Genomic DNA, 26936 nt, shown 5'->3' on the forward strand with positions numbered 1-26936 from the left:
TAATATTAATAATAAAATCAATTGTTCTTCCTCGCTAAATAAGAAAAACTATATAATTACGAAATAGGTCGGAACCCCGCCCCTTCTCAACTTTACGTCAACGTCACTCGGAGTGCGTCCCTCCCGTCCAATCAGAAGCGGCGCTGGGGCCACGTGTGTATTGTTTAAACTGCTCAAATCCCACTTACTTTCCATCCGACCAAAACTTCCACCAAACACAACGATGGCGGCCGCTGTGTCTGTTAACACCGAAGCCCGAGAGGAAAGCACAGGCATGGGGCTCAGGTTTGACTCTCGCCCGCAACCGAGTAACTACGACCTCGCCGGTGACTACGGCAACACGAATCGAGGGGACCAGCGACTGTCCGAGCTCGAAGCCGGAGACGAGGACGCCACCGCCGGACGCGAGTGTCACCGGAGAGTCGAGGAGGACTTGCCGTCATTGAGCCCTGAAGAAATAGAGAGCCGCCTGGAGAGAACGCGACGGGAGTTTTACAACCGGAGAAAAATCCTTATTAAAAACCTGCCGAATGACGTTAGCAACCAGGTATGACTCACTAAAATAGACAGCTAGCATTAGCATAGCTACAGTTGCCATGCCGTTAGTACGTGCGGCGATTTAATTCCGGTCCAAAATCCGTCTCCAAAACGACTTATTATTCGCCAGATTTCAAATTGGCGTGACGTTCATTACTTTTTATGTGATTATTTTTTATATAACTTTCCAGCCAATCACCAGGTGGTCAGATAACTGTCAATCATGGTCCTCTGTGGCCGTTTTCCCCCCCTCCGTTTTAACGAACAATTCCTGTTCAAAGACGTCACCAAATGGCGGCCGTTATTTTCGACCCTTCAACCAGAATTTAGACTGTAAAGTTTCATTTTGACAGGTTTATGTAGTCGAAAACACCCCGTGAGCCTCGCTGGTGGGGACCAGAGGGCCTGCGGGCTGAACCATTGTTCACAGCGAGGGGGGTTCGAGATGCGAGTGGCTCCACAACAAAAGGTGGAAGGCGTGGACACAAAGCTTCAGAAAATGCTAGACAGCATCCACATTTGTTAGTGAAAGGGCAAAAGCAGCGTGGAACAATTTTCCGCAACAATGAGTCAGTTCTGTCACCTCCCCCCCTTCCAACAGGTGGCCACTGTGTTTGCATTCCCTTGTACCAAATTAAGATTTTTAAAAAGTTATATTGCGTGTTTTCAAATCATGCTTTGCTGTTGTAGAAGTCTGACTTGCCCATGTGGACTTGTTTGTTGCAGGACGTCCATGAGCTGTTGGCCAACTATGACTTGAAGTACTGCTTCGTTGACAAGTACAAAGGCACAGGTTGGTTTAAAACCCCACAGAAATTACATGCTACATTTGTCATCTCCGTCACTGATAGTTGATAAACCCATCAATCAACTGCTGTGTGCATCGATTCAACTATCCCTGTTCAATTTTACTTTTACAGTGGTACCTCGGTTTTCGAACGTCTCAGACTTTGGACAAAAATTTTGAGATTTTTTTGCTTCGGATTTCGAACGGAAATCCAGAACTCGAACGCCCCCGAAAAAAGCTGGAAAAAACATGACGTGCACCGACCGATCAGTTGACCCACGACACGCTCTGTTATTGTGTATAACGTAGTCTCTGTATGCAGACGTGTCCCGTTAGCTACATTTACTGACTGTTGTTTCTTCATATTGAGGTGTAAAACCTTTCCTGTCTCCGCACTGGACCGTGGTAGAGTGTCACAGGTGCTCGCTCTCGACACTCCAGGGTTTGATGTCCTGTTGTGGGCTGGAGCTGGGACAGGGATGAGGCGAGTCTGGGACAGAGCGTGACTTGGTTTATGACTTTGTCACAGCCAAACTGCACAGAACACACTGCACATTCAGAGCTGGACACGCACCGGGCACCTCTTCACTTCTGGAGAGACGTCACTCACTCGGCAACCCCTCCCACATGCAGCGGCCACACACATAGAGGAACAGTGCACCTGCAGCAGACACTCTACATTCACTCCTACAAAAGCCTATTTTAAGGCTTGGAACGCCTTTTTCCATTAATTGTAATGGGAAAAATCTATTCACATTTTGAACAAAACGCTTCTCGAACGGGCGTCTGGATCGGATTGTGGTCGAGAACCGAGGTGCCACTGTATTTGTATCATTAACTTTCATATATATCAATTTTAACTGGTAAATTGCACCTGTTTTTATTTTTGTATGCAAGAATGATGAGAAATTATGGTGAATATTATGCCTCCATTGTATTCATCCGTGAGGCTGATTCTCTTTTGAAAAGGCTGAAAAAGAAAACATCTAATCTGCGGAAGTAATTCTAGGATCTGTTGGTGTTTACAGCTGTTTATTCAGTCAAATTTGCGCCTGAATTATCCTGCCAGTTTAGTTCTTTTTCCCACGAAGCACCACAAACCTGGCAGGTGCTCGGAACACTGCTTCTGTCTTAATTTGTTATTACATTGTTCAGCTTCCATTGAATTGTCAATGGCTTTTCTAATGGCATCATTGTGCTCACTTTAGTGCTCTTTTAGAAAATAATTGGTATTGATCAAATTGAAATGAATTTGGAGGCCAAGAAGGCTTCTCATCTAGAAGAAAATCAAGACTTTGCCTCAGAATCAGAATCAAAACTTCAATACTCATGTTACGTTGATAGTGTGAATGTAGCTTGTTGCTCTCATTTTCCTTTTTTTCCCCCTTGTTAGTTGCTTTTTGGCTCTCTCTAAAAAAAAACATAGTAAAATACAAGTAGAGGTAAGTATACAGTGATAAATTATATAAATAATACATTGTATAAATGCATACTATACAAATGATCAATAGTAATAGTCCTCAATGGTCATCAGTCAGTCCCATCAGATGCAGATGCAGATGTTACTGTTGTACAACTTGACAGTACTGGGCACTAAGGAGCGTTCCCTGCACCCCAAAGGACCTCTGTCTCCTGTGCAGCAACAGCCTGCTCTGCCCTTTTTTTTTAAACAAACAAAATAATATCTTAGAGTAATGGGCTGATATTTTAAATTGAAAAAGCAATGTCTATTTGTTTTTGGGTGACATTACACCACCAATACCTGCCTTTGATCTCTGTCAGCTGCTGTGGCAGCCATTGTCATTTCAAATGCCGCCGTGACATCAAACTTAGGTGTGAATTTGCCACCAGCGTTACTTTTGTTCCCACTAAAGGAGCCGACATGTCAGCACCAAGATGTCCCGCTGAGTGTGAACGGGCTGCTCACTCTTTAATCTGTCAACCCATCTCTTGGCACTGACCCGTTTGTTCTCCATCTCTCCTAATTATCCCCAGCTTTTGTGACCCTGCTCAATGGAGAACAGGCTCAGTGTGCCATCAAAGAGTTCCACCAGTATGTTCTGCGGGAGCGCGAGATCTCTGTGCAGCTGCAGCCCACAGACGCCCTACTCTGCATCGCCAACCTGCCCCGCGCTTACACTCACCAGCAGTTTGAGGAGTTGGTGCGTCCCTTCGGGAACCTGGAGCGATGCTTCCTGGTGTATCGAGCCTCCACTGGACATTCCAAGGGATATGGCTTTGTGGAATACATGAAGAAGGACTCTGCTGCACGGGCCAAGTCTGAGCTACTTGGGAAGCAGCTGGGCTCCCGCATGCTGTATGTCCACTGGACAGAGGTGGGCTCCCTCACTTATCCCCTCCTGCACTCGCGATGCCTGTGTGTGGATCGTCTGCCGCCGAGCCTGCTGACCGCCCAGGACCTCCGGAATGCTCTCACAGAAAACCCTGCACCAGTCTTCTGCCAGGTCAGACCCACTACACCACACGGCGTTGAATGAAATGTATACAGATGACCAAGAACACATCAGCTGGTGGAAGCATGGGCTCAAGTTTTTAACAACACTTTTCTCAAACATTTACACAGGAGTTGCATCAGATTCCTCGCTGCAGTTCACTTGTCACCCTCAGCTTTTGAGCTCAAATCAAAGTAAAGGCTTGTGTCATCAGTCCTTGCAACTAACTGACTGAAAACTTTTAGTAGTTGAAGAATTCATTTACATGTCGTCATCCATCTTGCATTGAAAACCATTTTCATGAGTGTGTTTACTGAATTGAAAGCTATATGCATCAGCACTGCTGTGATGAGTATTTGAGATCCCTCTCAAATGCCCATGTTCTCAGTGGATTCACCTTTACCCCAGATATGACAAAGCATGGCTGGTTGCCATGGTGAAGACCACCTGATTTACCCCAGGTGTTGTCATTCACTGGTCCTTTCTGGAATGGAAAAGGCCTGTCCTTTTGGACACGGTAGTTAGAAGGTTTTTTTAAAGGTCACTGGCATTTTAAGGCAAACGCTGCTCTGAACTACAATGATCTTCCTGTGCGTGTCCATTTAAAATACATTTACCAAACATATGGTGAGTGCTGCATGAGGTGACGAATTTTATTCACAAGTAACACTACTAGTCAAAGATAAATAAAACTTGAATGTTGTTTTTTTCCCATCATGGGCTCACATGTCAATCATTCCCAGCTTTCATCGATCAAATTTGATGTCAGCTTTTGAATGTATTCATCAGTTCTTAACAATTTATTGCGCTTTTGAATGTGTCCTCTACAGTTGGCTCAAGGACAAGACGGCAGCTTCCGGCGGTTTGCAGTGCTGGAGTTTGCCACAGCTGAGATGGCAGAGGAGGCCCAGCAGCGTAATGATGGCAGGCTACTGGGGGACACCCACATCAGGATGTCTTTCTGCGCCCCCGGCTCCCCCGGTCGGAGCATGTTGGCTGCTCTCATCGCTGCACAGACGATGGTACTCCCCCTCAATTACATGCAGCATCTGCAACTCGTGTTATTCCAGTTGGTAATCACTTTCCTCCCCATGATCCCTGAAGGCTGTGAATCGTGGTAAAGGTCTCCTGCCTGATCCCACTGCCATGCAGATCCTCACAGGGCTCAACAATCCTGCTACGCTCAAGATGCTGCTCAACCCGCTGTCACAAGGACACAAACAAGGTGAAGCCGTTTGTCCATTTATATTGGTTCCAAATGCGTGGAGCGTATAGAATTGATGTATAAATTACATTTGTTCAAATGTCATTCATGGAGCGTCAGAGGGAGGAAGGCTTCTAAGGCAGCGGAGGCTCTGCATGAGTGTGTTTTTTTTTTTTTTTTTGCTTTTGGACACGTTCTGGTAAATTGAGACACCAGGTGTCATATATTCAGTTTTGTTTGGACAATAAGTCTCCATCTTAGCCACCTGCTCTTTTGCACGTGAGCGGCTGTGCTCGTGCGGACCGAGCCGTCAAGTCTGTGAAGACGAGCTTTACCGCCTGCGTTTAATTAGTGTTGCCAGTGAAGGTTGATGAGTAATGAACTTGCTTGCTGTTTTGGATGATGAAACAGCATCTTCAAGGCCGTGCACTGGCGCCTGCTTTCATTTTGTGTTTCCGACACCCACAAAGAGTAGTATCAGCGCCTTTTCATATGGCTTTATTACTAGAACCTATTAACCCACTGGGTTTTTCTCATTAATAGCTGCTGGATACCACTTAAAGTTTGCTGTCTGCTTCACCGCCCCTGAGTGTCGCGGTGTACGTTGTGTGGTGGGCTGGCCAGGTATCATCACGCTCATCTGCATAGTTGGGGATTTTCTGAACACAAGAGGTCCAATCCTCTTCAGATAATTTCATGAGTGAGTTGGTTTAAACATAAGTTTAACGGTCAAATATTGTGATATTTGAGCATATCTATCTTTTTTGACCTCTTGTTGTTGGTGTGGAGGGAAACACCCTGACTGCACTGGGCGGCACCTTCAGTGGCAGTTGTTGATCATTTATCTGTTTGTACAGTTTATTATTAATATATTTTTTTATTACATTTATTTATTTGTCTTGGGTTGTTAGCTTGTGGCTTATTTTATTTTTTTGCTGATGCTTTGTGGACTTCTTTGTTGTGTATCCTTTATGTCTTTGGCTGCTGTGACATTTTGGATTTCCCCACAATGGACTAATAAAGGCCATTTTTGCGAAGTATTGAAGTGGAAGTTCAGAATTCAACCTCATAGATTATTGCTAAAAACATGATTTGTTTGAAATAATTTCAAAATAATTCATTTTAACTGATGTTTAAAATGATTATTCTTATTAATGTGTGTAGTTAACATCAAGGTCAAACTTGGTTTAAATAGTTGTTAAGCCACAACTATTTAATTAATATTAAATGTTTAGTCTTTGGCTGCTGTGACATTTAGAATTTCCCCACAATGGACTAATGAAGGCCATGTAATCTAAATATGAATGTTTGTTCGATGTTTTGAAGCGGGATGTCAAAACTTGTTTATATATCTGTCTGGTGTTTTTGATAGTTTGATGGAGTCGTGCAGTGAGAGCAGGCTCCTACTTACAAGCCCATGTTGACGCTTTGTATTTCTGTGTTTTGCATTCAGGGCTTCTGGGGGCCGCCCCTACCATGCCGCTGCTCGCCAACCCCGCTCTCTCCGCCGCCTTGCTCCAGTTGCTGCTTCAAAACCAGGCCAAGGCTCAGCAGGTACGGCTGCCTCCCTAGATTTCGACTTGACATGTTCTTCTTCGGTGCGCAGCATGTTTGCACCACCTTCTCATAAACACTTTGTTTTTGCTCCTCCCTCTCCACGTCACCATTAGCAAGCTTTTCTGGGAAACCATCTGCTGTGGGCTCAGGTCCTACACAATCCTGAGAACCCTCTAGTGGCTTGTGTGAGTGATGATGATGGAGTCCGTTTGATGTGGTGGTTTCGGTGTTTTCTCTTTTTGCTTAATGTGATTGATGAGTGAGAGCTAAAGAGTTTGAAGTGTATATTTACTAACATCCTGCAACTGAGTCCACTGTGTGTGCTGTGTTACGGATATCAAAGTTGATCAGTGGGAATTATGGAGGTGACTGACTAGAAGATCAGGATTGTGAGGCTAAAAAGCTTATATATTCCTCAAAACTTGACATGTGAGAATTGCGTGGTGAGAAATGTGTAATATATTCATATGTTTATTAATGGAGCACTTATCTAGGGGTGCACCAATTTCCATTTTTTAAAGATTAATTACATGAATTTTGTAAATAACAATACTGAACAACACTGTTTAGATAACATTTATAGCAAATAAACAACAGAGAACGCTAAATATTTAATGTAAAATAAATCACTTTTATTCCATTTCCAATGAACATATCAAGCCCACAGGATAAACGTCCCTCATCACTTGTTAAATACCAGAATGTTGCCTTATAACTGGACAGACCGCTCCCCTTTTGATCGACTGCATGTCAGGGGAATGAGTAACAGAACTCGGCTGCCTGTTCAAAACGATAACCTCCATTAGTATTGGTTTTGCCTGGGGCTATCGCAGCTTAGTGCTCATTCGTTGGTAATGTTCAAATTCGGCACGATGGTGTTTAAATGCTGTGTCCAAGTCCGTTGGTGTACGCTTTGCAAACTGCAATTCGGTTTTCATTTTCCTGGACAGAGAAGTATTGCCAATCGACTGCCATCGTGGCTGGCTGGTTTTAATGTCTGCAACTGCAGGGCAGGGCTGCAGCATCACAACAAGTAGTGGGATTTTCTGGAGAAGTGCCAGCTTTGTTTTGTCATTATACATTGTGATGTAAAATTTTAACATAAAATTTCATTATGTACAAATATATAAATAGCATCTTATTTAAAAAAAATCATAAAAATTATCTTATCATTTGATCAGCCAGTCATGGTGACTTTATAAATGCTCATATCTCCATCGGTCGATCGGTGCAGCCCTGTCATTCGGTGGTGATGTAACTTTATTAGAAGTGAGAGTTGTTTTAACACAAATGGAAAGCCCACTCCGACTGCCTGTCCTTGATGTTAACAAAGCCAATGATCTCAAACATGTTGTTGATGCATGCAAAGTGTGCTTGAAAGTTTCCTGCCGCTTGAATGTTGCTTGATCTTGTGACACTGAATCCTCCTCTCCTCTGGCCAGCAGGCGGGTCTCATCGGGGAGAATCCTTTGGCTGCTCTTCCTGTCCAGCAGGGCGCCCATCTGCTCGCAGACCTGCCCCAAGGTCTGACTATCAGCTGACTTTTGAGCTACTAGAGCCACGGCTTTTAACATCTGTAGCTGTGTCTGGGATTAGTTTTGTGTCGAAGATGAATGAATGTTTGATGTTTGTGGGGATTCTTAGGTGGTGTACTCTCAGGACTTGGTCTCCAGACAGATCCTTTGGCTCCACTGAAGTCGATGCCGCATGGCAGATCCTTGGCAAGGGATCAGGACTGTGCCACAGCAGCCAGCACCTTCCCGCCGACCTCCCCGCCCACCCTGCAGGGCATCTCCATGCCCCTGATGGGTGGCATGATGGGGACAGATGGCCTGACTGCTGCACAAGGGGTACAGTCTTCAGAAACTATTGCCACTACTGCTTCTATCCAGGACTTTTTCATTTCGATAGTGGGCGCCCTGCTTGTCAAACCAAAGCCTCTGTCTCTCCTTTGATCTGACAGGCCTCTATACTTGGAGATCCTCCAAAGGACCTGAATCTTCCCCAAAGAGCCTATCTGGGTGTCAACAATGTTTACCCCTCAGGTGAGAGGCTCTTTACTATCTTTCAATTCATTTTTTCCTAATCTTACTGAGGCAGTCTCCAGCAGCTCACGCTCCTCTGTCCTTGATTGCAGGTGGGAGCTGCAGACCCCACCCATACAGGAAGAGACCCACGCTCAGTAATGTTTCCAACCAGCACACGCAGCTGGCTTTGCAGCCCAATTTCAACCTGCGTTACCAGGATGGGTTCAGTGCCGACTACCTTCCGCTGCAGCAGGTGACTTCAGATGCTTTTGCTTTCAATGTGACCCAAAGTTTGATGAAAACCCCTTTTCTTTTTTATTTTTCACTAAATGAGTTCTGTTGTGAATCACCGGATTTAAACTTATTTGTTTTGTTTTTTGACTCCCAAGGCCTTAAAAAAAGCGAGCAAATGGCCTTTTTAAAACCCCTTCTGTTATGATAGACGTTTGTCGAACAGACTGACCTTCTCAAGGGGGCCGATGTCCTCCCTCCTTACATGCCAAAAGAATTAAGCGTCTGTGTCCAGCGCACCGTCTGAGTGCTGCTTGTTCCATGAGCGCAATGATATGATGTGACATTCAGCCTGTGCTTCTGCCCAGGATCCTCTTCAGCGCCTGTATGAGGAGCAGGAGAACCAGCATGCCGGGGACTTGGCGGCATTCAGGCAGCAGGTAGTTGATATCCAGCTAATGCGAGTTGTCACTTGCTCTTTTTTTTTTGACATCACTTTAATTCTCTTGGTGATATTTTAATGGCTCTGGCTTGTGTCCACAGTTCCCTCATCCTGAATATGCGGAGCAGTTTTCCCACTTCGGTCCGTCCTCGAGCCCACCGCTGCCCTCGTATTTCAGCTCGGGACTGGAGGCCTCAAGTAGCAGCCGCCTTCCGTCCACACAGCTCAACAGAGTAAGACCATGTGTGTTGTCTTTGATCCGGCATTTGAGATGCTCCCGACTATTTCAGCCTTTCTTTTCAAGCGAGTGGCTTCTCAAGTGGCGGTTATTGGCGTCCAAATTGTTCCAGAACAGGCTGCAGTGGCTGCAGTGGGTGCAGGTCAAGCCAACAAAGTCCTGTGCCCCTCAAGGAGTGGTTTGGACACCCCTGCCGTATAGGTTGTCACTTTAGTGCGATGTGTGACATGCTGTTGGAAGTACAACAGCTGAATATGACTCATGTGTCCGGGGGGTAGTTCACGGCTGAAAGGGTCTGTGGCTTAAATTCAACCTAGAAATGATTCAAAGAAAGAAAAAAAAAAAAAAAAATCCAAAGCTGAACTGGATCATACGTCGGCGCAATCTTCAGAGGAACCCACTCTCTAAACAAGCATGGCTGAGTGCACTGAGTTAAGTTCTTTCACAGTCACTTTTTGTGAAGATTCTTCTCTCTTTAGAAAGAAAAACCGGCTTCCTCTTTTACTGGTACAATTCGAACGCCCAGTGGTGACGCAGCGCCTCGGTATTTCTTCATTGCTACTGCAGCTGAAAGCCTTGCTCCTCTAGTGATGTCAACAAGGCGCCTCTCAGGAACACTGCGCTACATTTACATTCTTTAAGCAACACTTATTTAGTGTTACCATAAAAGATAATTTCCTTCTCCTTATTTATGTGTAGCTCCAGACCCTTGTCATGGACCCGATTGAATGCAAACGTCTCTGTATAGTTGTTTTCTATGTGACAGTGGGTGGCAGAGTAGCTCCGATATGTCGCCCAGCCTGAGTCTCATTCATTCCAAAAGATGTCAGTTGTCGTGCTGTCGCTGAACATCAGTGTCTCCGCAGGCTGTGGGGATGCCTCCTGTGAGCCAGCCCAACTTCCCTCCAGAACTGGGAAACACTCTGAAGGTACAGAGCACTTTCTCATTTGAATCTTCCAGTCAACACATCTGGTAGTGTCTAAGAATCAACTCTGAATCTCCAGACTCCCATCGGCAGCCACAAGCGAGTGTTCTCTCGTCTGATTCCGTCTCCGGAGCCGAGCCCCGAGGGCAGCTACGTGGGTCAGCACTCTCAAGGCCTGGGCGGCCATTACGCAGACTCCTACCTGAAGCGAAAGCGCATTTTCTAGATGCTCCTTTCTTCACGAGAAGCCATCCAAGTAACCTTTTGTGGCGGTTGGTTGATTGTCTCCCACGTCCTCGAGGCCCGTTGCTCGCGGACTCTTTCCTCCACAGGAATCCTTGGTTGTTTTCATTTTTTTGTGTGTTTCAGTAATTTTAGTGTGATAACTTAAGTTTATACTTTTTTTTTCCCTTTTTAATTTTTAAAAAGTTTCCTGTTTTAAAAAATGTACAGAAGTGATTTTTTTTCTCTTTTTTTAGGTTGTTAAGTGATTATTTGGCTCAGTATTTTTTAATTCCTGTGCGAGTGGTTTGTTGATGGATCGTTTGGCTGATATTTACATGTTTGACATTTCACTCACTGGTTTTTTTAGGTGAAGTCATAGCTTTTCATGGCCTCTGAAATTCATGTAAAAAGTTCATTTGGTGTTTAGTTCCCGTCACCTTGCACGTGATTGTTCGTCCCCCCCGTCACTGATAAACACGCAGCTTTCCATCCACCAATGACAGTTGTGTGAACCTGCAGGTGTTCAACGGGATCTTTTGATGAGAACCATTTTAGTGTTTGTCGTATTGTTCATCAACTTGTTGTGGATGTAGGTTTTATTGACACTGGTCATGTGGATCAATGCACTTTTGAGGGTCATAATCCAAATCCGTTTTGTATCATCGCTTTTTTGTATCCAGGTCCAAATGCTGCACTTGCGAGACGATGGTCGTGTGCAGACGTGCCATTTCTCTTCTGCTCCACTAGAGGGCCTTTTTTTCACCTCCCCTGCCCCACCTGTTTACTTCTACTGACAGCCAGGGGGCAGTATTCCAGGACGGGTTTCTTTTCCGGAGCATTCTTGTGAAGCGCTTTCCTCAGAATTCTCCTTTGACAGTTTGATTGTGGAAAAACCCATTACCTCTTAATTCAGCTAAAGTGTTGCCCCGCCCCTTCCTGCCCTGCGTTGGCTTTGTTTACTACCTTCTATCTTTTTGCTGTGTAAATAGTTGAGCTTTTTCCTGCCTCCTCTTTCTCTCTCTCTCTCTAAGAAATCCAAAGCTATCATTTTTAAACTCCATCAGGTCTGCCGTTCGACTACTGCTGTTGCCTGTTGAGTTTTTTCATGAGCCCACACATGTGACTGACGGTGGCGCTGTTGCAGACTGCTCATGTTGCGTACGGACCAAGAGCTGAATGAAACTTTGCTCTGTACCATCATGGATGTTTGTACGTGTGAGGTGAGAGTAAATGTTATTTAAGCTCATCCCTTGTTTTTGCTTTTTCTTTAAAAAATAATAGTAACTGTACCAAGAGAAAAGTGTTGCATTGAGTCCCTGCTCCTGTTGTTTACAACTGCGGCTGCCGCACACATAGTTGGTATTATTTCTATATACTACGCGCTGGTCTACTTCGGCGACACCCTGTTATCAGCCAGACTCCCGGGTTCCTCTAATGGACTCCATTACCGTGAACGTGGCTTCTATGAATATTAAACCAGCGAGAAGTCGGATGAGTAATTATCCAATCGCGGGCCTGGCCTCATGAAGTAAACTCTGGTAAATAAACAGCTCAAAATGAGCTAAAATCTATTCCAATTAAAACCAATATCGACCCTGGACACGTCGGGAGGTTATTTTTGTGAGGCTGCAAGTGGACTGGAGTGAAACTGAAACTCATCTGGAGTGATGATGGGCTGTCTGGCGGCGTTGAGCTCGCTGCATTAATGTCACTCACCTCCGCTCTGAGATGTTGAGGGGCAATGAAGAGCTCTTTGCTTCCTCTCAGCGGACCCGGGGATGAAAGGATTTTTGATTAGAAGTTATTCTTGTGGTCCCAGTGAGCCTGGAGGAGGGCCGCCATTCTGGGGCTTGAAAGACCCTCGCAGGTCACACACCGCTGAGGAGGTCTCGGCAGCAGGGACGGTGACGGAGACTTCCTCATGCTTTAAACACAAGCGTGCCTCACTGCTCAAGTCAAGTACAGGATTTGAGTGAGGCTGCTTGTGCACCTTATTGACCTGTTAAACTCAGTCATTCATGGGACTCAAATTTAAAACTCAGGCCAAGTCTCAGACCAAAAGTATGTTGTTATAAATCCCTGCCCTTCCTCAGGTTCATTTTTGTACATCAAAAAATATATTCAGGTATTTGTAAACTCTTGGCACCATCTACAAAAGACCTATATGAATGATTGTTAAAAAAAAAAAAATTTTTTTTCAACCTCAAAATTGTATTAAAAAGTATTGTAATCGTTTCTCTTGTCCAAATCCCGACGGAAACACTGAACGAATGGGTCCATGTTTCATCCGCCATTCGTGGTATTTTGTCGCTAGTCTCTCGCATAGCTTTACGAACTTATGGTGAACTTTTAATCATTGTTTAATTTTCAAGATATTTAAAGCGTGGGCAGGCCATGTGAACTTATTTGGCGGCCAGATTTGGCCCCCGAGCCTTGAGTTTTTACACTGGTTGTTGACAGTCTTGGTCCAGTTCATATAGTGATTGAATCTAAGATTCATTTCTAAGAGGCATTTCATGAACATTAAAGTGAAAGTACACCTCGGCTCAAACCTGCAGCCCTCAGGGTGCAGTTTTGTGGGCCGCCACTGGGGGTCCAAAGTGAGATGCTTAGAAAACACTATCAGTGCTTTACCTTGGACGCACCTTTGTTACACTGTAAAACCACCAAACAACTCATACACAATGCATGTCATCAAAACGTCAAAACGACATTCATATAGAAGGATAGAAGAATGTCACAAGCCTAAGGCGAGTCAGACCTTTCAGTCCTGCAGTGCTTGATGGGTCGCCTCAAGACCACGCCTGATGTTTTTGGGATGAATTGGTCTGTTATTGCTCTTCAAGAGGTGAAGTGGATTTTACCAAGGATTGTTTGGATGCAAATAAATAACATCAGATGAGGCAAAATGCCTGACAGCAAGAGGATAAGCTGCAGGACCCCTGACTCTGATGGCCGTCGGCACGCCCTCACCAAGACTATGCCTCTGGCGGCCCACGGTCAAGTTTGAGACCAATGCTTGCATTACTCTTGGTCCGTAGGTTCACAGTCCGTCCGCGGACGGATCGGTCGAGACTCGCTCTGCTGGTCGTGTGCTCCGTTCCGAGCACAGAGGAGACCTCGGATATTTGCGGTCTCGGCAGGAGGGGGCATGCAGGTGGTTGTTTTTTTTTTAAGAAAAAAAGGGGGCTGTTGATCCGCCGAGACGATCCTTGAAGGGAAAGGCCAGAGAAGGAAGATTGTTCTTGACATTTCTCAGCAATCAAAAAAATCACTTGTTTTTCTGCTGTCATGAAGTGCCTCTCAAGTCTGAGGGAGGAATCGGACCGCTGCTCTAGTTGACGTGTAATTGGCTTGGAAAAAACAAGAGCATTGAGACGAAATTGTTCTTTGAAAAAGAAAGAAGCCGTCGACGTATTAGTGTAGTGGCGCGGCCGCTGGCTTTATTCCCGCCATGTTTGCGCCTCTGAATGATGCTCTCCTACCTGCAGCCAGTCTACTCTGAGTTCTCGGAGGGATCCGCCGTGTCAGACACATTTAGATTTCTGCCTTTTATACTCCCACCCACGCAGCCACCCTGCACAGTTGCTGCTGCGATTTCTCCCGAACCGAGACGGGAGCTGCTGCTTGCATCCTTAATCACGACCGATGCAAAACTTTTCCTCCGTCATCTGTCATGCGTGAGCCAGAGATGTAGCGCTATTACAGCTCTATTACAAGTGAAATGTCGCCGAATGGACTCTGTTTGTGTTGTTTATAGCAGGATTAGTCAGACCGCAGCCCGCTGCCCCCCCAGCCAGACTCTATTAAACACTAGAACATGTATGGAGCCCAAGAGAAAGACAGCAGTCTCCCGCCTGACACGTTCAACGCCGCCACTGCTTATATACCCAAACAACATTATGATATAGACAGGATTTAGAGCCCGAGCCAAAACATGCCCCTTTATCCCCTGAAGTAAAGCTCAGATATAGCCCCCCCCCCCCTGTTCCCAGCCTTTCATGTCCGTCCTCTGCGTCACTGTTCCACGCTAAAGCAGTCACCGATGAGACATTTCAAAGGAAGCTTTCTGGTTCTTTTGGAAGCAGACCCAAACACAAGCTGTAAAACCTGGCGAGAAGGTGGTGGATGTCTCACCATTCATTTCCACATTTCTTCTGCTTGTTTATAATGTTACATAGCCACATACCGAGGCTGGTAATCTAAGTCCTCGCGGAACTTCCCAGAGATTCTCTGGCGTAACAACAAACTTGATCGCTCAAGTCGCCAGACCTCTGACCAATCACGACAGAGTACGTGCGGTCACAGGAAGTGATTTTTATCTTCAGATTAACGGCACATTTTGTTAAAAGAAACCGGACTCTGTTGTCTTTTTAAAGGGACATTTATGCTCCCTTTACGTACAAAATCGGACCCATCCGTTTCAAGCGATGTCACTTAGTGTTGGTATTGCTGTTCACCAATGTATCCACCGGGGGAGCAGCCCAGAGTCAAAATCCAACACAAACATGGCGACTGTGGAAGAAGTATTGATAATGTACCACTCGCAGAACCGAGGAAAACTGAGGCAGCAAGGCCGTTAAATATGTTGCTACTGGTGGACAGAGAATTTCTGCCATTGTTATGTCTTCTACGTATCAGGCTGTAACAGCAACACTGCCCCTGTGGTCTCTGTTGGCACTGCTCTGTTTGGCCGTAAATGAAAACATGTTCTATGGCACGTGCATATAGTTCTTGCTCCAGATTTTGGCTTCAGATTTAATATTGTTTTTGATCTATTTTGCATTAGACTTTTGCGTTCATATATGTCTCCTCACATGCCTGTTAATTCCTTAGCATTTATAGTGTCTTATGTTTTTATTGTTGCTGCATTAGTTCATTTGTTGACATTGCTAATGACTATAGTTCCACATTTTTTTATTTGATCTCTTTTCCTATTCTTGTTGGCCCCACCAATAATCTTACAACACGGCCATATTGGATATCAAACCCACGTTCCAGTCACCCATCATCCCTGCTCACCCAGACAAACTTATCATAGTCCAGATTGAGGCAACATGGCTAGTCACACTCAGTTTGGTACTAGTGATGGGCTGGTGAGGCTTCATGAAACAGTGTCCTCATTTCCGAGCCCACTAGATGGCACTCTTTGCTCTAAAATCTTTGGATTTCAACAACCATTTGAGAGGAACTTCACATTTTAAAACCGAGAGCGCCATCTCCTGACCTCCAAAAATGAGGACACTGTTTCATGTAGCCTCATCTGCCCATCACTAGTTGGTACTGACCACTGTAAGTTACAGGTTTAGGTGATGGCGTCTTCCGTTCCTCCTCAGTGTTGAGAAAACTCCAAATTCCGAGGCAACATGATGCAATAGGTTTCATATTTAGTTCCAACTTGTTGACTTCACTTGTGCCCTCGAGTTCAGACATGAGCTCTGTCAACTTGAATTTGGAATTACACTCGTCTCTCCAGGGCTTTCTTTCCTGCTTTAATGGCAGCAACGTTTCACCTTCAAAAACGCCGACATCAGCAAGATTTCTGTTCTAATCTTGTGTTCCTCTACAGCCTCGCTGTAGGATTACTGGAGACCCTCAGCTGTGCTCAGTCTTCCCTTCTCCTCCTGCTTTTTTTTCCTGGGAGGCTTTTGGCCCTTTTTCATTGATGCCGGAAATAGTTTGACTGTGCCAATCTTCACCTCCTTGATCCCTCCCACTTTGGATGTCATACCTGTAGAAATGGCAAACAATGGCTGCCTTGCTGTTCTGGAACTGGAAAGGAAAATAGTATGAAGGTAAAATAGATGCAAAATGGATTTGTAGTCACAGAGGAGGCGCTGATAAATTTAAGTATGCGTAACCTATAAATATGAAGTCACGAAGAAAAGTATTCTATGAGTTGAGCACATGAAGAATGATTTTTTTCCCTGCAATTTCAAACAGCTACAAGTCATCGAATATATTTTTTGCGACGGCACAGATCACGACGTCTGTGCGCTCTCACTTTTACTCCTCCTGGGTCGAGATATTGGGTGCAAGACGAACTTGAGCACTTGCCAAATCTGACATAAACAAATCTGTCTGTCCACGGAGTAAATATGCGTACTGGTCGACGTATGTGCAATGTTAGCGGCTAAGTGTTCTTATCGGAGAGGATGGAAGCCAAGCTTGCTAACAAGCGAGTTTCAAATTATTTGGATATTGAATATTTGACGGATATTCGCTTCACCATAGTTTGTTGTTTGCTCAGTGTCCCCGGAAAGTGTTCGCCGATCTCGGACAAGCTCCCTCACAAGAAGCGCCAGGTCGAAGTTAGGGGGCCATCCACAAATTCTCAGTCGTGAAATGATCAATAACGGCAGTGAAAACTTTTGCACTGTTGCATCAATAGCATCGAGGAATAGGGTTCAAATGAGTCCAAAGTGATTGAAACAGTCGGAAGACATGAGACACATGAGACTTTCGTTTTCTAACTTTAGTGTTATGATGTTGTTATTATTCATATTTTCCCAGTTGAGTCTGTGTATTTAAAAGAAAAAAGAGCAAAACTTTCAACAATGTGAAATTAAATTCTTCATGTGCTCAACTCATAAGAATACTTTTCTTTGTGACTTCAAATTTATCGACACCTCCTCTGTGACTACAAATCAATTTTGCGCCCATTTTACCTTTATATAATAGCCTTGTATAATTTCTCCCACTTGGCCTTAGTCTGCCCAAAATGCTTTGTCAATATAGAACAGCAGTAGTCAAGAGGCGTACGCAGACGTACGGACTACATTGGCCCCTGCCTCAGCTCTTTCCTCACTACAACAGAAAACAATGGTGTCAGGATGAGCCCATCCACTTCCTGGCTACTTCACAAACCAATATCCTGTCATCGAATAAATTCTGTTCGAACAGAAAGCCTGACAGATTCCAATGGTCACTGGTACCGGTTCTCCAGTGCTGTCTTAAAGAGGAAAATACGAAGCAGCTTGCTGTGGCAGGCCGTGACAAAAACCACAGCCCTGGTATAATCGAATTAAAAAGAAAGTTCAAGGCGACTCCTGCCTTAAAAGGAAAAGACGGGCTGTTAAGTAAGGACATTAAAAACAGCCTTGGAGGTTGCAGCACTCCTCCAGTGCTGCAGTGGGATTTGATGGTGTCCAAATGTCCATGTTTCTTTCATAATGTGTCAAGTGGAGAAGCTGCGGTCACACAAGACACTTGATCCGAGCAGCAGTCATCGGCACTGGCTCCACATTTCCATTAGCAGGTCGTTTTTAGAGGCTCTCCAATCTGGTTACCGTGCCATTTGAGGTTTCGCCGGTCCTGCGCCTGTCCCCGAAGTGAAATGCTGCCTCTCCTCCCTGGTGCAACATTATCCCTCTTCCCCATCCAACCCCTCCTTTGGACCTGTTTTTGTGGAGAGGATTTAGTGAGGAGGTGAACAAGTGGCCTGCAGCTTGTGGGCAGTGAATGCACAGTGTGCTGGATTTCTGCTGCTGAATGAACCATGAATCAACCTTACACACAAAAGCCGTGGGCAGAAGGACAGTCCACCTCCGGATATTTCAGTCGACGCTTTATCACATAATACACACTCTAATAATGAGCATCTCTGTTCACACCCTTATTTCTTCCTCTGGTGACTCATCTTCCTTTGCAGATTCCAGCGTGTCGGCTCTCGTGTCTTCCATACATGTAGACAATCTGAACGCACACATGCACATTAGCCGCCAGACGACTGCTCACTGTCAGAAAAGAGCTGCGGATTAATATTTCATGCTCCTTCTGTGGCTCGGAATGGATGCATTCCCAGCAATCCCTGTTGTCCGAAGTGCAGATTCACTGTGGGCCAGAGTGCCATCACTCCTCGGGAAAAAAAAAAAACAATCTTGCGTGGACTTTTTCGAGGGGATTTTCCGTGCCTGCACCAGCACCTCATCCATATATTGAGCAAGACAGACGGCCTGGCACTTCAATTATTCCTCCGATTATGAATGTATAACGTGGCGAGTCATTTGATCATAATAAATCAGCCGCTGTGCGGGTGAAGTGTGCAGCTGACTGCAGCAAGAGGAACGATTTTAGATGGCGATGCCGTCATCGTCGCCAGGCGCTTTGTTCATTATGTTCTTTATTTGGAACATCAGTCATTCAGGGGCGGCATTGACACCTGCATTTGAAAGCAGTTTCCGGGTTAAAAATATTTTTATTGAACGTTGGAATCGATCAGCCTCCCCTGCTGGGATTTATAGATGCACAGCTGGAATGGATTGTGACTCACTGAAACTTGTGGAGCCACTGATCAGTGTCAACACCTTTTGTTGTGAGTCGCACACACAGCGTTAATATTGTGGTTCATCTGCTGAAACTGCAGTTGTTGGAGGAAAGATCACTGCGACTGTGGTTGCCTGAGTTCGTCATTTTGTCGGTACGTTTCCCCAGTCTTACAGATACGGACCAAACGGAGCAGTACCACCAGAAACCATGGGGGGCAGTGTTGCTGTTACGACTCGACAGGAAGAAGACATAGCAATGGCGGAAATTCTCAGTCCTCAGTCGCAATATATTCTACAACGCTGCCTCTGTTTCCTCTTTTGTGCAAGAGGTACATTATCAATGCTTATTCTGCAGTCGCCATGTTTGTTTTGGAGTTTGCTGTCATACACTTTTGACTCTGGGTTGCCCCCCCTGGTGGATATATTGGTGAACAGCGATACCTATGTTAAGAAGACATGGAAGCATGTGGTCAGTGATGGTAACAGCGATTGAAAAGGATGTAAAGGGAGCGTAAATGGGCCTGAACTTCACTCCCAGGAATGGGATTATTTTTTTAGACACACAGTAATCCGGTCCACATTGTTGGCAAATATTGCAATAAAATGTGTGTGACTGTAACTTTTGGAATTCATGCGCCTTAACCCGTTGCCATACCGTCACAGAGAGGCATCATTTAAAACCCCAAATGTTGCTGGGGAGAACAAACATTGGGGAGATTTGCTCGGCTTCTGTTGAATGGAGTTTTGAGCTTCCAATGGATCTGCCTCTTTAGCCCCAAAGACCGCCATTATAGGGAAAGAAAATGTTCCAAATGATGCCATTTCTGGTGCGGTACAATTACCTGTATCTGTCTTCCTGATAGTGTTCCGGAATTCTTCCAGCCTGGGAAGCAGTGATGTCATACATTGAGGTAGAAATGGAGTCTGGAGACCCCAGAGAAAATGGCGTCCTCGCCTGTCCTGCCGTTGACAAGAGTAGCAGAGAGCACATGAATGCTCTGGCTTATCTTCGCTGTAAGTGGCACGTACTGCATGTCAAATAGTTTGCGACAAATCCTGGGGGCAAGTGCTGAGATACATATAAAAATTTTTAGCTATTATTTATTACTTAATTATTACGCAATAATACAGATATTTCTAACTTCACTTTGACGAAGAAATGTATTCATGTCCCTTTCTGTTTTGCCGCTTCTGTTTTCACGCCCACGTGTTTATTATTCCGACGAACTTTCCCCAAACAACCCTCCATTTCGCTTTTGACAGAAGACAGGACCCTTTTCAATGATGCAAAGAAGATTCTATTAAGCCTCAGCTCGCTGCTGTGGCCACTGGAGAAAAGTTCCAAAACTAAATTAGCGAAGGAAATTGTCTTTTTATGCGTCAAGATGTGAGAAACCACCGAGTCGGCGAGGAATCAAAGGCAGAGTGCCCTGAAGATAATTAAGGGACCAGAAGGGTCTGTTGTGGTCACGAACATTACTCCCTCTGAAAGCCCTGGTGGCAGGATGAAGCACGTGCGTGCAGGTCCATTTTGCTCAGTAGAATATTTAATCCGAGTTTTTACCATTACCATTGTCAAACCCAAGGCAAGCGGGGCAGAATGGGCCTGCTGAGTCAGAATTTATGGTCCTCAAGCGCTTTGACGCATAAAGCTGGCTCAAAATATAAGAATTTAAATTGGTCAAATTGAAGATCGCAGTGTTCAAGCTTTCAGAGTCTGCCACCACCGCACTAGATTTTGGTCCTCAATCTGAGGTTCTACAACATGGTGGGATCTCTTTTGGCTCTTCGCGTCGGCCATTTTTTTTCTCATTGTTGTCTCATCTCACAGTTGCCCAAAACGTTCTTCTCAATAAGAGTAGTGCGTACTTCAACTTTTCTCACATGTGGCATGTAAAATTCATTTTGAGATGAGCCTCACTGTTTGCCGTAAATGCTTTGCAAAAGTGCTTAAAACTGCAGCTCTAATAAACACGTCTAAAGCCTTTATTTATCACCAAAAACGTGGCTGCACTCTTCATTTCTTGATAAATCCCTGAATATAATTGAGAGAAACTGGTGAAGGCGCCACAGTATAACACGAATAAACGTTCATTATTTCATCATGCAGTCACATTTGCATGGCCTGTATATACTGTATGTATCCGCCTCACTTGATAAGGTCACTGACTTAATACGACCTCTCCTTCTGGGACTTTGATTAAAATAAAATTTGCTGTTGAAATCGCACTGCAGCCTTTCAAGGCGCGGAGGAAAAGATGCTGATGTGGTAAACATGGCAAGGTGATGGAGGGCGAACATGCCGTTCCTGTGTGGTGAAGCACATGTTCAAGCTGAATCGATGAAGCTGCCCTCTTCGTAAATCATCTGTGAGCCTTTGCAACACTTCTGCTCGAGGACGATGACGACTGCACTCAGGTAAAAGTCGTTGCCAAGCAGAAAACTGTAAAGCTCTGAAACATTAATAGGCTTCCTGGCTTCCATCACTTCCACAGATCCTCCGCAGCACACAAGACTTCGCAAATGTTGCCCTTTATTCCTGCTATTAGCTTCATTTTATCATACAGTTTCTCTTCAAAACAGATGACTGACCATGAACAAAGTGGATGCTTCTGTCTATGGATTGTTCAAACATACCTTTATTTGTACAGAGGTCTGAGCGAATTTGCTAAGAAAGATTTAACATAAAACATCATTTGAGTATATTTGAGTATATTTCCTCCATTTTTTCTTCCACCAAAACCACCTTCCTGCATTTATGATGTATTTTCTCACATTAAATCCTTGTTTTATGATATTTTAGTCACAGAATTTAAGTTACATTTGAGACTCTTTGACTGACACTGAACTGCCCAACCTGAACACATTTATTCAGCAATAATACACAAGTTTATGACTTTATTTTAGACCAGTCATCTTCAAGTGTCCACCATCATGATGAGTCAAGAAAATAGTATGCAGTTTGACACTGATATATGATTTTATAAGTATGTTATCAGAAGAATACTGCAGAATACTTGAGCGTCTTTTCTTAAATGGAAACTTTAAGTCGCTAGGGTGGCAGCACTGCGCTAAAAAGGACGAAAATTACTAGGCTAAAAAGCTGAGAACCCTCTTTTTATTTTTATTTTATGGGAGCTGGAAACCCAAAAATGCATTTTGGAACATGAATTGTCACTTAGCTCTGTCTCTGTAAGTGAGTGCTCATTCAAAAAACAAAATATTTCAGTACAAAATATGTCTGGTTGTTGCAAGGTCGGTGGTTGAAACTTGAGTTTCAAAGTGACCCTCACTGTTTGGTATCCTGTTTTGAGTTTTTGCAGATAAATTTAGCTATTTTTGTTGTTGTTAGACCTCTCACATAGCCTTAGCAACGATTCTCTGCTGTGCTTCTGTTGCCAAAATTCAGTCCATACGTCAGCATTATTTATAAACTATGAACAGGCCTATAGTGGCACAGGCACTCCCAGCATGCATTGCATCACAGTGCAAAATCTGATGGAGTGTCTTATGTTTGCTAGAAGTTCAACGTAGTAGTGCCCTGGTCAGAACAAAGCTGTCTAAAGTTTCATTAAAAATGATCCTCTAGAAACATGTATATAATGTACTGCATCTAAAAGTACAAGTCGACTGCATTGTACACCTCAAAGAAATCCGTTCACTTCAAAATGAAATGAAGCATTTGTGTAACACGTGTCTGCAGATGACAACAATGGCTGCTCCTAGCAGGTACAGCAGATAAAGCAGCAACCAGCGGGGTTTGTGTTTGAAGTATTAGTGAATTTGGGGGAGAACAGTTAGGTGGAATAAAGCCGCGGGCAGGAGATGAAAACACAAGCTTGAGTAGAGGCTAAACCCGACAAAACCACGTGGTTCTTTCTCTCACTTCTGGCTTTATTTTCAGAGCCAAAGAGTCTGCACTGACAGCAAGACATAAGCGCTACGTAACAACAACTAACATTATCGACTACTCCATTGGAATTCAGCGTTCCTCCACACACTACGCCACCCTAAAGTCAGTTCAAACACTTGAGTAATTCTTTTATCTCCCTCTTTTCTCCGGTCTCTCATCATTTCCCTCTCTGCTATTTTCTCCTCAGAAAACGATTTCGCCTTCACTTCACGTCGCTTACATTGATTCGTCCAATCACAGCCGCAGTTAAAAGCAACAGATTTTTTTTTTTTTTTTTTTTAAGAGCACATGAAATAGAAAAGAGAGTGGCGGTGTGCTCTGCCATTTCTGTTTGTGCTGAAATGTTGACAGCCAGGAACAGAAAACAAATAATCACTTCACGTCAGCTGTGGAGGAGAGGAGAGGAATGAAGGCATTTGGAGAGACATAAACATTATGGATCCATGAAGAGGAGTCTGAACTGGCAGCCCCGGCGACTATATCTAATTTTGTTGGCCAAAAAACTAAGTGATGCTCATAAAACCTTAAGCTCCTATCTCTGAAAAGCACACTGCACAGTAAGAGTGAAACAGACCTGGAAGTTTTGACCCACTACAGCAGGGTAATTCATGTGAAAGCCCATTTCCGACAGATAAAAAAAAACAAAAACAAAAAAAAACAAGCAAAACCGAGAAAAAAAAAAAAAAATATATATATATATATATATATATATATATATGCACAGCTGGATATATATATATATATATATATATATATATATATATATATATATATATATATATATATATATATATATATATATATATAAAAACATTGGTAAGTAGTCCCCATTAATAAAACGTTCATTGCTGTCACTTGTATATTAGTTATTTGTTTTTTGCTTGGTTTTCTCCCAGTGTTTTTTTTTCGTTCGCTTCCATGAATTCCAGCAGTAAGAGTGAAACAGACCTGGAAGTTTTGACCCACTGCAGCAGGGTAATTCATGTGAAAGCCCATTTCCGACTGGTAAAAAAAAAAAAAAAAAAAAAAAAAAACAAGCAAAACCGAGAAAAAAAATTAAAAAAAAATAAAAAAAAAAATACATAAATAAAATATATATATATATATATATATATATATATATATATATATATATATATATATATATATATATATATAAAAACATTGGTAAGTAGTCCCCATTAATAAAACGTTCATTGCTGTCACTTGTATATTAGTTATTCGTTTTTTGCTTGGTTTTCTCCCACTGTTTTTTTTTCGTAAATCCAGCAGCAGCAGAATTCCAGCATTTTAAGGGGTTGCTGTTGTGGTGTTTCAAGCAAACTGACCCAAATTCTTGGCTCACTAGTTGACTATTTTCCTCCCGGTCACATCCTTGGCCCCGGTTTCGATTTCTCAGAGCCGAGGTGGACGTGAAAATATGTCCCCAGAGGAAGAGAAAGTGGTCTTAAAACCATTTTTAATGGCACAGCTGCTTTTCCAACACAACTTTTCTCCTGCTTCGCATGAAGGACGACAGCTTTCGCGTCTCTGGTGGGCCCCGGCTAATAAGCCCGACTCGCCCGAGGTGTGAAGCGTGATGTCTGCAGCCCAGCCAGTCAGCAGAGGGAGCCGTAAAAGAGTCTCATAACACTCCCTATATTATAGCTCTGTTAGGCAGATGTCAGGCCAGCAATGTAAACCTTATTGATGACATCCTTCCAACACCTATATAGGCTTGGTTTGCAAGCGATCCACCGTCCTCGTGGCCACAGTGACCACTCAGTCAACTTCCCTCTGTCAGTCTTCACGAGTCGCCGCCGCTCTCGCGGTCGATCGATGTCAGCTAATGGCAGGGTGACGCCGCTCCACTTCCACCGCCATCCAGTCAGTTTAGCTCATCAGACGCTCGCCGCCTGTCAGATTGAAAATGCTTGAAGAAAATGTGACTCGGCTTGTTCCTATGTCCTCTGAAGTGCTGGAATCAAAAAGATGAATGGCACAGATTGCCAGTTCAACTGTAAAAAATATTTTGTTGTATATCTTTTTGCCTTACTCAAGCAGATTTCTCAACATTGACTTTCCTCCAGCATGTTCTCCTGTCCTGTGGGCGGGGCCTGCGGTGAGGTCAGGCCTGCAGACTGTCAGTTTGGGCATCCCACAAATGTATTCAACACCTTGCATAAGCCTCATAGATCCATATACCATATATATTATGTACCATATTGACTTGCTTGTCAGGTGTTCTGTGGCTACTGATCATATCACACTGCAATAAATATTCATCCTTTTTTTAGGAGAGGCAGAACTGTATTATAAATTACATTATGACAATAATATTATAAATAAATAAGTATAATAATCTTTCAAATTAAAACCTGTGTTTAAAACCACCTGCACCTCTTCAGCGCCACATTCTTCTCTGATGGCTCCTGATGTACATCGCAAGGTTCTCCTTTGATAAATCTTTAACCAAATTCACTCCACAATTATTTTTTTTTGTCTGTCAATGTACATACCATCCTCCTTTATCATCATCAACTCTTGTTCAGTCCAGCAAATGTGGGACCACTGGGAACACTCTTTAGTTCTGCAGGGAACTCTGTTCACTGACTTAACGTGAAAATATTTTACTTGTATAAACAAGCATATGATAAAAATATTTTAAGAAACATGATGGTGGAACTGCTACCTTGAATCTTCCATTAACAAGCCGGAAATGTACTGCCAATATATATATATATATATGGCAGTAATATGGCACATACATGTCACCACTGGTCAGCCATGTTACTCTGAAAAGAAATCAAGTCACATTCCTGCCTGAGTCTCGATGAGACAGTCTTAAGCGTCATGTATATTCCACATACCTGAGACAGTGTTGTGTTGACAGCTTGCTTCTGTAGGTTTAAAGGTTAATACATTCATAGCTTCAACACTGACAGACTCAGGCAGCTGGCGGATTGAAGACTTAACTCTCAGCAACATCAGAAGATTCACAGAGAAACTGAATTTTCAAACTGAGTCAGGGTCACCACAGCTCGACACCTGTGGTCAGTCTCTGAGCAGCTTCATCTTCGCTCTCTACATGAAGGCGCTCTCAGGTCAGCCCAGTTGGAGAACCTGCAGCGCTCCCTTTTCTGCCAGACATCCATCTAAATCCGTCCTCGAGGGTGGTGTTGGACCCACTCCAGGAATTTTTAGCTCACCCAGAGCTCGATAGCAACGTCTGGACTCAGTCTTCCCACCCTGAACTTTTATTAGTCAGCGCACAAAGCAAATATGAGATCTTTGTTGGGTTCGGTGTTTACCGCCCGTCTGACACACAGTATTGCGGCAACTGATTCCATCTCAGGCTCAGCAGCAGCCTGGCGCAGAGACAACGGATGCAGTCACGTCACGTCAAACTGCAGCTGGAATCTGACTCACTTAAGTCAGGATTCTCCTTGGTCAGTTTATTCAGTACGGTACTTATCACCGCAAAATACAACTGCACTTGCGCCATGAAACCATCTCTTATTTTTATTTATACAGCAGTTTGTTGTCCCATCCCTAAAGACCAGGTGTCTGCCCCTTTAGAGCACTGACCATAGCATTGAAGCACCTGCTGCATCTCAAGTGTCAATAGTCATTTATGCAGTACCATCTTTACCTCTTCCTCAGAGCTTTCCCGCTGCCACTTTCAAAACAGAGCGCCATAAAAATGGAGCTGTCTCAGCCATCAAAAGAAGAAACTGAAAATGACCGAGGCTTTGTAGTACTATGCCAGGTCTGTATGTGGAGGCATTAGGTGTTTGGGCGTAATGTGGCATCAAGATTTTAGTGGAGCTGCCAGATATTAAATTTGTGTCTGCAACTGGTGCAACAATGTTCACAACATTGTTGTCAATAATGTTCGCAACGAAGCTCATAAGAATGTTTGTAAAATGTTCGCAATGATGTTCGAAATAATATTCACAGCAGTGTTTGTAACAGTCTTAGCAACAATGTTCGGAATGATGTTCGAAATAATGTTCACAGCAGTGTTTGTAACAACGCTAGCAACGATGTTCGCAATGATGTTTGTAAAAATGTTCGCAATGATGTTCGAAATAATGTTCACAGCAGTGATTGTAACAACGCTAGCAACGATGTTCGCAATGATGTTCGT

General features: G+C 43.9%; 1 protein-coding gene across 2 annotated transcripts; it reads left to right on the forward strand.

Annotated features, from left to right (window-relative positions):
* Positions 1-183: 183 nt before the first annotated feature.
* On the forward strand, positions 184-11882 carry raver1 (ribonucleoprotein, PTB-binding 1). 2 transcript variants are annotated; one of them, XM_053851862.1, is made up of 14 exons: positions 184-547; positions 1264-1330; positions 3320-3789; positions 4608-4799; positions 4882-5002; positions 6435-6535; positions 7981-8062; positions 8183-8388; positions 8502-8583; positions 8676-8818; positions 9165-9236; positions 9340-9471; positions 10343-10405; positions 10482-11882. In XM_053851862.1, the coding sequence occupies exons 1-14, from the start codon at positions 224-226 to the stop codon at positions 10626-10628; spliced, it is 2202 nt and encodes a 733-aa protein (XP_053707837.1). In that variant the 5' UTR covers positions 184-223; the 3' UTR covers positions 10629-11882. The 2 variants fall into 2 exon arrangements, with proteins under 2 accessions (XP_053707837.1, XP_053707838.1); XM_053851863.1 differs by having other exon boundaries at positions 7984-8062.
* The last annotated feature ends 15054 nt before the right edge of the window (positions 11883-26936 follow it).

Source organism: Synchiropus splendidus, chromosome 19 (genome assembly GCF_027744825.2).
Source record: "Synchiropus splendidus isolate RoL2022-P1 chromosome 19, RoL_Sspl_1.0, whole genome shotgun sequence".
Classification (NCBI taxonomy): domain Eukaryota; kingdom Metazoa; phylum Chordata; class Actinopteri; order Syngnathiformes; family Callionymidae; genus Synchiropus; species Synchiropus splendidus.

What these genes read in the sequence shown, in the direction of transcription:
- raver1 (XM_053851862.1), top strand. Translation starts at nt 224, where the DNA reads ATGGCGGCCGCTGTGTCTGTTAACACCGAAGCCCGAGAGGAAAGCACA. An exon ending in CTGCACCAGTCTTCTGCCAG is followed by an intron (nt 3,790 to 4,607) that starts GTCAGACCCACT and finishes TGTCCTCTACAG; the next exon opens with TTGGCTCAAGGACAAGACGG. An exon ending in TCATCGCTGCACAGACGATG is followed by an intron (nt 4,800 to 4,881) that starts GTACTCCCCCTC and finishes TGATCCCTGAAG; the next exon opens with GCTGTGAATCGTGGTAAAGG.